This window comes from Paralichthys olivaceus, chromosome 16, assembly GCF_024713975.1.
Source record: "Paralichthys olivaceus isolate ysfri-2021 chromosome 16, ASM2471397v2, whole genome shotgun sequence".
Lineage (NCBI taxonomy): Eukaryota > Metazoa > Chordata > Actinopteri > Pleuronectiformes > Paralichthyidae > Paralichthys > Paralichthys olivaceus.
This window is the reverse complement of record NC_091108.1, coordinates 19,017,232-19,029,374: the sequence shown is the minus strand read 5'-3', so window position 1 is coordinate 19,029,374 and position 12,143 is coordinate 19,017,232. Positions and strand designations below refer to the sequence as shown.

Here is a 12,143-nt window from a genome sequence, read left to right as displayed (position 1 = left end):
ACTTCTTTCTTCTAACTTCTCTCTTTCCCTCCCACTTCTCTCTGGCAATCTTCCTCTTTCCCTCCCTCTGTTTTCATTGAAGCCTTAAAAGATCCAGCTCAGCATTCTGTGCACACTCACCAAAGTGCAGCCTACAGATCCTGACTGTAGATTCTTTCTCTGGGATGTCATCTGAAAACACCAGTGGCTAAACATAAAGGGTGCAAAATGAATTTCTCCGCTAAGTAATTGACCTACTTTCAAAAGCAACTATGACAATGTGGACATATTATGGAAAAATTGCACTGTATGTTTCCTCATGAGCAATAGCTGTGTTAAGCCCACACATATACTGTAATTTTTCATGTGTAATGAGTATGCAGTAGCAGAGAATTATTCATGCTAGTGCTATTTTGATATTTATGTTGGTGTTATAGAATTTGTATTGAAATAATGAAAAAAAAACTATTAATTGTTATAAATGGGAAGGGATTGTTTTACCACTTATACAAAATACACTGTGTGGTCAAATCTTCATTTAATTGGGTTGATTGAACTCAAGAAGATTTTACATCACTCAATTTTTGAAAAGAGTTATTCAATTTAAAACAAAGGAAAACAGGCGACTAGTGAAGCTGCCCCCTCTCTGCAGATGTCTCTGTTATGTGTGCTGAGGGAACACGGGCTAAGAGCTGGCAGCCGAGCGCCCTGACAGCTTCAGGGTAATGGGCGCTTGCTGGGCTCGCAAGGCGGGTCGCATTTTCCTGCCAGACGTGTTGCGGTGGGTCTCGCCGGGTGCTGTGTATACAGCCAATTCTTATGTACACATACAGATACACACGCACCACTCAGCAGCCAGACATACACACAACCGTGCATTTGATAACCGGACAAATGTGAATATGCAAAGCCAAAAGAGGCAGACAAATAGCCCACCACAGGGAGGAGGCTCTCCCTCGGCCAGAGGGGTGGAACAGGAACCAAAGTTCCACCAGAGCTAAAAACGGTATCTCTATCTGTGCGTTCCATGTAAGAGGTAATACACTTTTTTCCTCAAACACATTATTGTTTCAGTTTGACGAGCAAAGCTTTTTAAGGCAACAAAGCAGCAGCATGTGTCACGGCAGACACTGTGACCTGTGGCGACTGATTTAGACTGGACACAAAGGCCAAGCTGAAGAACTCATTAGCACCTCTGAAAGTCTTTATCCTCCATAAAACAACAGGAGCAGGTTTCTGAACTTCCAGCACCCCGAGGCCACACAGCTGCAATCAACACTCATTCAGAGTTCAACTTTCAGTGCTATAAACTGGTTATCTAGAAACACAATACCATTTTTTCAGTTACCTTGACAAGCAGTGAAGGACTTGACTCAAAACCACAAAATGGACTGCTCATTCACAGATTCATCTTTTTAAGATACAAAACAGATTTCACGTGATGTTTCAACTTTCCAACCTTGAAATGAACACAGGACAAGCTCATGAAAAGTCACCCTGAGCACAGACACACAGTCTCTATTGTATATATCTAGCACAATCATCTGCCAGGGTGTCTGAAAACAGCACACGGCTATTGTATTGTCCACGGTCATAAAACCGTTGGTCATATTATATCTACTGAACCTCAGTCTATGAACCTGTGGTTTGTCTGGGCATAGAAACTAGAGCTGCTCCTTAGGGACAGACAATAAGCCTGTCTATGAAGAAGAAAAACTAATGAAGCTTCCGAGCGTGTAGCAGATCCAGATTTTACCTCTTTATGATATTACAGCTGCAACTTTTAACTGTATTTAATCTGAATCATCCTTCACAATATATACTTTCGATGTGTTTTCTAATTAACTTTGATCATCATGATTTGGCTAATTTGGCTTACAAAAGATAAGCAAATGTACAAATAGCTTCTTCTCAATGTTCGGGTGGGAATTGGTAGCTAGCAGCATTAACATTAAACCCAGCCAACAAATAATACTAAGAGTAACATGACCAAAATACTGTAGCAGTCAAAATGTATATAGGCCATGCTAACATGCTTTAAAATAAATGGTTTTAAAAGAAGTGCATGATATAAACATACAAGTCTGAGTTCAATTTTACTTTCACTATATTTCAACCTCCTAGCTTAAATACTGTGTTCATTATTGCCTCACCATGAATGCTATCATGCGGGAAATCTTGTATGTGTATTGCAGCTGCATACAAATGTTTTGTCCTTTTGTTCACAATGAAAAGCAGCGTTGAATACAACCACAAACCTCAAGCATATTGCCTTTGTGGACTTATTTATGTTCTGTCAATTGTCTGTTTAGTAATTACCCTAAGTCCAACATAGTGGATGGCCTATAAAAAGCGAAAGAAGGCAGTATAATCCACAAGACGCTCTGCTCCTCACTTAATAATAAACCCATCTCATCGAGTTAGCAAGATGGCAGCTTTTATTCCATCTGTGTGCAGATGGGCGACGGAGTGGAAGATGTGTTTTTTTGGACTCTACACCTCTTCTATCTCCCATGATGCCGCTGCTTTAAATGTGAGCCCTTTAAATGCAGCCTGCGACAGCGCTGAAGAGCTAACTGCATACAGCGGTTAATTAGACTTGTGAATGAATCGGTTTTAGACCATCTTCCCTCTCTTTGTTGGTCAACCCAGCTGAAGTGAGAATTACAATGCAGGCACATGAGTAATTAGTTTGAGATGGATGGAATCCCCACTTGCTCAAAAGGTGATGAATTGTGCGTGTGTGTCTGTTTATGTGTGTGTGTGAGAGGGAGACAGAGGATTTAATCGCATTATATTGTCCTGAGAGACAGGCTAAGTGCATTACCACGAATGTGTCAGGAGTGCTGTTTTCACACAGGCTCTGGCATTGAATGTGTAGAATGTGCTCTTTGGGCTCAGAGCAGAGACGAGACTCAGGTCCAAACTCAATCAACAGCAGATAATGTGACAGTCTCTTCACATTGTGTACAGTTTACTTCCTCTCTTTACAAAAAGATGAAGGCCCTGAGGAGGATAATGGACTCCTGGAACAGCTGCACATTGTTGGATTCTTTGTGAGAAGCAATTACTGCTTTCAATGGATGATGTAAAGCATAGTATGTTAGTTAAGATGAGGATTTGTCATCTGCCCCATCAGACCTCAGACAAAATTCATTTTAACTACAAAAAAAGAAGCCACTTTAAATAGTCAACCCGAAGAGTAAAACATGCATGTTAGCATGACAGAGGGTCAAAGTCTGTTTGTGTCTGGAAAATGCAATAAAAATATGTATCTACTTCTCTTACAGTCTAATACAGGTTATATTATATTGGTGGATCCATGATTTATATGAAACATAATTTGATTGTTAGTCCAGTCACATACTCACATCACATCTAGATTAATAAGTGACTTCAAAGATTAAATCCTTCTATTTAAAAAGGATCCAGTCCTCATGCTCCTCTGTGTTTAAAAATGTGTGGGTGCTTAATATGCAGTTAATAGCTTCAGGATGGAGTTTTGGACAGATCTATATCTTTTCTTGAGGAACACTTTGCACATACAAAAAACTTTTTAAAGGTTTCAACTTATCTTCATCGAGTCTTTATTGTACTTTTACAACTAATGTATTATGTTATAAAGTTATAAAAACTTTCAAGTAGACTGAATATTTCTTATGAATTAAAAGCATGAATAAAATATATAGTATAAACTATTTTTAATACCAACGAATCAGGTGACTGTGTGTAATGCAACTTAAAAAAAAAAAAACAGGAATAGTATGTATGGTTTGTGTTTTAGGCAGTTAACAACTTGTGCTGCTTTAAAATGAATGGTGAGATAGGCCAACTATCTAGGTAGCTCAAAGAGAAACGTCTTTAATTCTAAAACGACTTCATTATAATTAGGTAGGTCTTTTGATAATTACTTAATTAATTGCTGATTTGTTGTTATTTATGACTCAAAGGTGCAGTGATTATTGCAGTGATACATTTAAACACGCAGTGCATCACAGCACCTGAGTATCCTCAAAAAAACTCATGGACTTGAAACTCAACTCTAAGCAATGAGACATAAAATGATTACAAAGGATCACGCTACAACTCTGCCCACGCAGGCAGACGAAAAGCAAGAGCTCCCAGGTGAATCTATCGCTTCCACTTTGTTCATTGTGTAAATGAATAAGAAAACAACATTATAAATATATGTATAGGCAGCACTGCAGAGTAACTACTGTTGTAAGTATGTAGTTACAGGGGAGGGAACACGATCCAGTGCACCAGAAGAATTCAGCAGCACTGTGCCCACTGACTTCAAAAAGCAAAACACCGGTGTTCATGAACTGTGGTTTGATCCACGGAGGTGAAATCTGAAGTCAAGAAGTGTATCCGCTGTACAGCCAGTCCCCTGCATGAGAACAGCTGACACATACACAGACACAAGCAGAGTGTACAGAGGAGGATCGGACGGGTGTGAGACACACACACACACACACACTCACACACACACACACACCTGATGCTTGTCATGCTTCCAGTCTCAGAGCCAAGCTTGCATCTCTCCAGCTGACTGGCAACAATCTGTCGTTCAGCTTCCAGCTCCCTGGTCAGACGTTCAAACTGCAACTCCTGGAGAGAAAGAGTAAAAGAGAGAGGGGGGGGGGCAGAGAGCAGAACAGAGAGGGTGAGATAATGTGTCAAAACAATCTGACTATTTGTTTACTGTCACATTTACAGCCATCCTCATCATTATTTTGGCTCCGGAGTCACTAACACATTTTTAATTGCTGTTAAATGGACTCTGCAGTCTGTGGTGGGAAAACACACAGTCACACACTGACAGATATTCACTGCGAGGAGCTGGAACTGCGACACCAAACCAAAGTCATCACCAATGTGACATTTGATATCCTGCGACGAGACAACTGGAGGAGAAGATGAAGTTTGGGAGAAGAAATGTTGTTATTTTTGTGACACCAAGTGTCAGCTTCACATGAAAGTATTAGTCTAATGCTTGCCTGACAAATCATCTATACACTCAAACATTATGGATTTGAATCCTTCTGGTAACATGTGGCGGTAGATATAAATGAGAGGAGAGTAGGTTGTCAGCCTCATCACCCAAGTTAAAGACCCGATCTGAAGCTGCAGTAGAGCGCCTCCTACAGAAACGCTGTCACCACACTACTGGACGAATCTGATTACCTATGCTGTATTGAATATTTAAATGCAATAACGCAGCTCCAAAATGTAGATTAGCTGATTGAGAACTGCTTAATATATGAAATATGGTCTCTGGACAATACAGTGCTTTATTGTGGAAGTGTTCAGAATAGGAACAATAAACCCTTGAAGGCTGCCAGTTGTTGTATCAAGAGCCAGTTGTATCGCTCTTGATGGAATCTACATTCTTTGTGGTTGAGTACATTTATAAATGAAATTCTTCTGAATACTGGGCCTCACAAGCTTTGTTTTCACAAATGAATGTGCACTTCCATCCACTATCGTTACGTGTTATTGAAAATGTGTTCATGGAGATAAACAGCTGCAGGTGCTCATTTTCTAGTCTAGTGCCTTTAAGTCACTGCAGCAGAGGGCATGAGATGACAGAGCTCCAATCAAACCTCAAACATGATGAATCTATGGCAGTTATGTTTATTTTGTGATAATTTGAGGAAGGTTTCATGATTGCTGCAGTTCTGAAGCTCTATTTGAACAACTTGATGGCATGGTCCAGGTGCCTTTAGGTTCTGTCTAAATTCACTTTTACAAGTTAAACAAGAGAAGAAGATGCAAGGTTATTAATAAGTAATGAATGTGTTTTAGCCACACCCTATTCTCTTTTGAAGCCAGCTGTCTTTAAACCTTGCAGGATTGCTATAGGTAGTTAGAGAGAATGCTTCTCTGCAGACATAAAGGAAAAGACCAAAACACCAGTGGGGGCTCAGATGGGCACAAGTATATCTGCTATTTAAACAACGTAAGACGAGAAAACAATTACAATTACATCAAGACACTTGCATTAGTGCTGCTAGTGTAAGAAAGGCCCACTGATTTCTGAGTCATTTCTAAACTTGTAGTTTTGTCGTTGTTATTTGAATTTGTTCAACACATAGACTTTTCCACATTTGTTGTGATGCTTACATTTTAAATAGTTCATATTTGAATTTCTTGTGATTCCATAAATACATGAAAACATATTTGTAGTATGCATTGTTTTTATGATTAATTTATGTTGTTCATTATGTCATTACCCAATACACAAACAAACCAACAGCTGACAATAGTATTTGTGTCTGCTGCTGAAATGATTAAAGCTGATTAAACGTAACTGATTTCACCAATTTGTGCAAAAGACAATTTACTCCAATTGGATTGTAGATTGTTTCAAATTAGTGAAGAAGATAAAGTGCTTACACACTGAAGCAGTTCGATTGTATCTTAAACTGGCTTCTGACAGTTTTCGGATTTCAGACAATAAAACTGATCGTTTGAACTTCTTCATCTGTCTTTCTAATGAGAGAAATACAGCACTTTGATAAACCCAGCGCCAGTGATGCATATTTTGCTCAAACAATAGCTGTGCAAGACAAATGGCCTGTTGCCAGACCGACACTCCAGCCTCGTGCAGTTTTCAGCCAGACAGAGCTACATCACATGCATGTCATTAAGAGTGAATTAAAAGTCAGACTGCTTTGTTCGCTCGAACACAGTCAGAGAAAAATAGTGAAATTTTAAAACGGTTTGAAGATTTGAAATTCCCTTAACACGTCATAAAATGTACCACTTAAAACAAACATGAGTGCTATTTATAGTAACCACACAATTATCTGCCTATGAGCACTGACGGAGAGCAGAGTGCTGGTCTGTGGGAGCTTAGACGCTGATGATGCTTCAAGCCAATCCAGGCTTTCCACCATAATGATACAATTTGATTATAATGACTCATTAATGTAATAAGTGAAGAAATCAAATTGCAAATTTCACTGTAATTAGGCACAATCTTCTCTTTAGTGGTAACTTTAGTGGTAACTATTTACACATACACACACACATACACAGAGGCATACACCAGCCATTGTTTTAACTGTGTACACAGCCTCATGTAAAGTTTCCAATTGACTTCATGACACAGTTAATTGCATTGTGCTGTTGCCAGTTCTGCTGTAAAACTATAAATCACACTTAATTTTGCAGTTTTGGGGTAGAAAATGTTTCAAATGCAGGGCAGTCTGTTGATGTTAATAAAATGCTTTAATACTGACACACACACTGACACATTGCTGTGAAGTGTGAGTAGTATTAAACAGTGAGAGAAACATGCACTCTTTCCTGTTCACACAACTTCATAATGATGGTATGTGGACTTGTTTACAATGCGCCTCAGATAAAAATATTCACTGCTCCACGGAAAAAAAATCACCTGTGCTGAGTTGGCTTTGTTTACTGCGCTAGTGTTATATAATTTTCAAAATGAAGAAAAAATAATACCCATGTTAAAACGAAATCCTTTCTCTAAACCTATAGCATGGAGTCAGTTATCAAAGGCACATGGATGATTTCAGAGTCTCTGATCTCATCACGTTTAGTCTGATTTGAAGAGAAAACAAAAAGTCTTTTGATGCGAACATAAATCAGCCACTTTGCTAAGAAGCCACATCTCTATTTACATCTCAAACAGCGCTGCATGCAAGAAAACCGCATGCTTTCCCCCGTGTGATCCGACTTTTTGCAATCAATACACCCCCATCAGCTGAAGAAAAAGAGCAAAACCGAGGAAAAACAACCTACTTTGAGGCAACATCACCACAGCACATGAAGGAAAAGATGAAAAGCTCTTTTTTATGTATTCCTAAAACTGAGAGCATGTCTGAGAGGGTAAGCAGGCTGACTAACTGGCTGGATTGTGAGTCTGGATGGTTGGAAGGCTCCTCGAAAAACAGCCAAACAAAAGCGAACCCCCCCCCCCCCCCCCTCCATCTCTGCTCCCTCCAATTCAGGGCTGACAGGCAGACACCTGTTACTGTAGAGAAGAAGCCACAGACCATGGTGGAATGTGTGCTGGTGCAGGATTCTCATGGGAAAAAGTTATAAAATCAAATTAGGAAAGGAAAAAAAGGGAGCACACATACCTTAACATGGACCATATCTTCACAGACAGACACAAAATCACAAGGTATCCCGCCTTTCTTTACTCCCCTCTGGTCAAAAAGCCTCAGCACTCCTTCTCTCTCTCCCTCCTCCAAACACTCATCTGTCCTGGGTCAGGACACAGTGAGCAACAGAGAGAGAGAGGGAGAGAGAGAGAGAGAGACACACACACTACAAGTGTCACTTGAGCTGACTGCAATTCAGCCCCCCTCTCTCTCTCTGTGTCCCTGTCTATGTCTTTTTCTCCGTCCCTCCTCAGGGGCCTTGAAACACACACACACACACACACACACTGTGTTCACTGAGGCACAAAGGTCCCCATGGCAACGGAGCATTTAGAAGCCCCATGGCATTATTTATGCAACGTTGCATCACAATGGGCCCTCCCACCGGCCGACCTTGCCAAAAAAGCCCGCTGCTCACCAGTCACTCTTTGCCTCTCTTTCTCCACCTCTCTCTCTTTCTCTGTGGCCAGACCATCTGCAACCCCCCCCCCCCCCCCCCCCCTTCATTCCCCCACCGACCATCATTGAAAAGCAACAAGGGGTTTTCGGAGAATAGGGGGCGGGAACAGAAGAGACAGAAGATGGATGCGGAGCAGACTCACACACGCTTTAAAAACAGTAGACTCATGTCTCCGTACAAACACACACACATGCCTACAGACACTTTCACTTTCATGTCGACTGTTTAAGGGTTGATGGACATTGCCCTCCTGTTGCACTCCTGTGTTTCCCCTCCTGTCTGTTCCCTCTGAGTTTTTTGTCTTTTCAGTGTGTGTATGTGTTGAGCGTATTTTCGTGGTTTCAAGTTTGGCTCCCGCTCTACGAACCATGTGCTACATCATTTCATCAACCACTCACCTGGCTCAACTATGTAAGCACCTGCTTGTTCACCCAGTCCTCTCCAGATCGATCAGTCACATTATGTGACTTATTGTTAGAGCCAGCGCCTGCCCAGTTAATCCTTGCTCCTGTCAGAATGCCTGTTAGCTTGCCTTGCTCCTCTGTAATTCCCCTTTTCCTGCAGAGCTCCAGGATCACTTTCCTGCTTGTCACTGTATCCAGCTTTGTCTCGTCTGTCTGCTCAGCCCGAAGCCTCAATCCAAACAAAACCTGCCTGTCCTGCTGTCCAACCGATCTACACCGGAACCCTGGAAATCAGCCCTGTCCGTCCACGCACTGATTGGACTTTTGGGTCCTTCATCAAGAACCAGACTCTCTAAACTAGTTCGTCAGACTATAATAAACCTTTAAATGAGGTATTGCACAATTAAATGTTTTTTGAGCTGTAAACTAAATATGACTTTACTCGGACTAACACATCCTACTGGTTTTAATAGCACATTTCTAACCAATTTATTAAAAGTGGCATTTCATGGGTTGATCATGGCTCATGAATTCTTTGTAGTCCTGTGCACAGTGAAAACAGGCGTCACAATGTACAATGAAAATGCCACCCAGTATTTCAAACCATCTTGGACCTTGCAAGGCTAATGCTGAAATAGAGCCAACCATTTGGGACCTTGACACATCATGACATTTACATTGAAGTTAACACCATCTAATAAAATATGGGTGGGTTCATTCACCTCCCTACAACAAATATTCTTTCAGGGAGACAGGCGACTGCAGTGCCTGCACCCACACCTTAGTAAAGGACATCAATGGTAGGGATGGCAGTGTGATGTCCTTAATTTGTTGGACATTTTGTGTCAAGATATTCATGGGAATTACAAACATTTACAGCTTATTTACAGCACATTAAACTAGCCTTCTGACTAACAATACCACTCAGAGACCCCACCCGCTTGAGAGCTCCAGCTTCGTGCATTACTGTAAGCCAAAGTCTCGAAGTGATGCGGCTCCGGACCACCACCGTCCTCCACCGTCCTCCAGGGGGTTCTGGACTTCTAAATAGCCCTCTGTGGCAAAGGTGGCTCATGTTTCACTCTGGTTGCTCTCCATTTTGAGGACATCACTGACAGTCACTCTGACGTGCAGCCCCACCTTCCTTGCACCCCACAGCCCCCCATCTGCCTCCTCAGCCACCAGTTCAGCTTCAAGCACTTTTTCAAAATGATGCAGTGGGTGGAGTGGGGATCTGAGCTGGGTGTGAAGTTACACCTTAAACCTTTGTCAGCCTCTGTGACTTTAGCTCTTCCTTGGAGTCCATTATAAAATATTAAAAGCAAACCTACACCTCCACACCAAAACACATACACACCTAACCTACACAGAGCAGTGGCATCTTAGACAGATCAGAGCCTCTCTTATGTGAACTGACTGAATATCTGAAAGCATATGAAATAGCTTTCAGTTCAGCCTGGTCATTTTTTCATTAAATCTGCACTGTAATGTTGGTTTGCTCATGGAAGCAAAAAGCTGCAGCTCAACTTTCATGACCTTTCACATGAGGAATTGAGCCACTGACCTGAGCTGTCCTGACACTACCTTCTGAGAAAGAAGAGCCAGAGTCCAAAGTGGAATAAAAGAAATCTGTCATATTATCTGTGTTACATCTTCAAATTTAACCCCAAACTACCTCTGAATAAAAACTGACCAGCTGCAGTAATTTTCACCAAGAAGGTACAAAAGCTGATAGCACTGTGCTATCTACCTAAAAGCCTAACTTACAGTAGAATCAAAACAAATGCAAACGTTGAAAAGTTGTAAACTTTACAAAGATTTACAACAACAAGAAGAGCAAAGTCAGTTCAATTCAATAGGTCCTGGAGAGTATGAAATACAGGACAATAGTGTATTGAATGTTTTGCATCATCCATTGTTACAATCCATTTGGACAATCTGCTCCACAAAAGAGGAACAGACTCGAGAGACTGTTGAGCGACCAATAAGGGCTCTTACGAGAAAACTTGCCAGCCAGCTAGCTTGCTGTGTTATATTGACCAAAAATGTTTTTTATATAAACTTAGTATATAGAAATAAAGAGGATCCTATGCACATACTATAAAGCCTTTGTGGGAAATGTGTAATTTTTGGCTACATGAATATAATTGACTTCACTTGATATGTCCCCAGGTAGCCATCATGAAACAGCTCCAGTAGTTCACTAACAAGCCCCAAAGACGGCAATAAAAACTATATTTAATTAAAGCACTTTACCACATGCCTGAAAGTCTTTATCTTACACTTACATTGAATGTGAATTTCCATTTAAATATTGTAATTGTGTTTAATTTGCTACTGTGCTCTAGGCTACACATGCATGTCTAAAAAAAAGAGAACAAGGAGAAGCAAAGCGAAAAAACAGCCATGCACAACCATCGCTTACCCAGACTCGAAATTCGAACCCATGACTTCATAGCAAGTATCACACCCTTCAGCCATTCTCCACAAGATCTAAAAACTTGTTTGTGCTTTCCTTTCTCCTGACTTGTCCTCTTCCCATCTCTATGAATGCCACCAATAAAACCAATTCACAACTCACAGCAAATACAGACGGCATGCAAAACCCTCTCTTCATTTCTTTATTCAAATTTCGGACCGGATCCGTTTACATGTGGATCACAGCAGAGCTTGTTTTATCCTGATATTTACTCTTGTGTGTGTCAGGAGTTTTCATGTCATTTTCTTTTCTTTTTTTTAAGGAATTCTTGAATGTAACAAACTGAATAATAAGATAGAGTTAAGTGTGAAGGAAGGAGAGAGAGAGGGGAAGACATGTTGCAAAGGGCCAGGTGGTAACCAAACCTACCGTCACTGCAGGAGAAATACAGCCTCCGTACATGGGGCTGCCACTGCAGATTGAAGTCTTTTTTTTTGTCTTGTAGCACAATTAACTGAAAATCTCGTTCTCTTTGTCCAAAGGGCAAAGTTTAAAAAACACAATTTTAGCACAGTAAATATGTTTTTGTAATTTTGATTGTGGAAGATTTAAATAAATAAACCAAAACAAAGACAATTCATTCATTCAAGTAAATCTACATTTTAAATGTAGGCATTAACTGCTCCAGTGACAAGTTTAATGTGTGTGTGTATGTGTGTTTGTGTGTGTGAGTGTTTGTGTGT

The 12,143-nt window shown here is 40.7% G+C and overlaps 1 protein-coding gene across 12 annotated transcripts in view; it reads right to left on the bottom strand.

The window, feature by feature from the left end:
• The window catches only part of ctnnd2b (catenin (cadherin-associated protein), delta 2b), a 154,789-nt gene that overhangs the window by 102,597 nt on the left and 40,049 nt on the right, over window positions 1-12,143 (bottom strand). For 10 of the 12 annotated variants that reach the window (XM_069511174.1, XM_069511173.1, XM_020110668.2 and 7 more), the window contains exon 3: window positions 4,478-4,590. In XM_069511174.1, coding sequence (XP_069367275.1) covers window positions 4,478-4,590 — 113 coding nt within the window. Of the gene's footprint in view, window positions 1-4,477; window positions 4,591-7,752; window positions 7,888-8,093; window positions 8,325-12,143 lie in introns of those variants that run through there. The other 2 variants (XM_069511181.1, XM_069511182.1) reach the window with 2 other exon arrangements.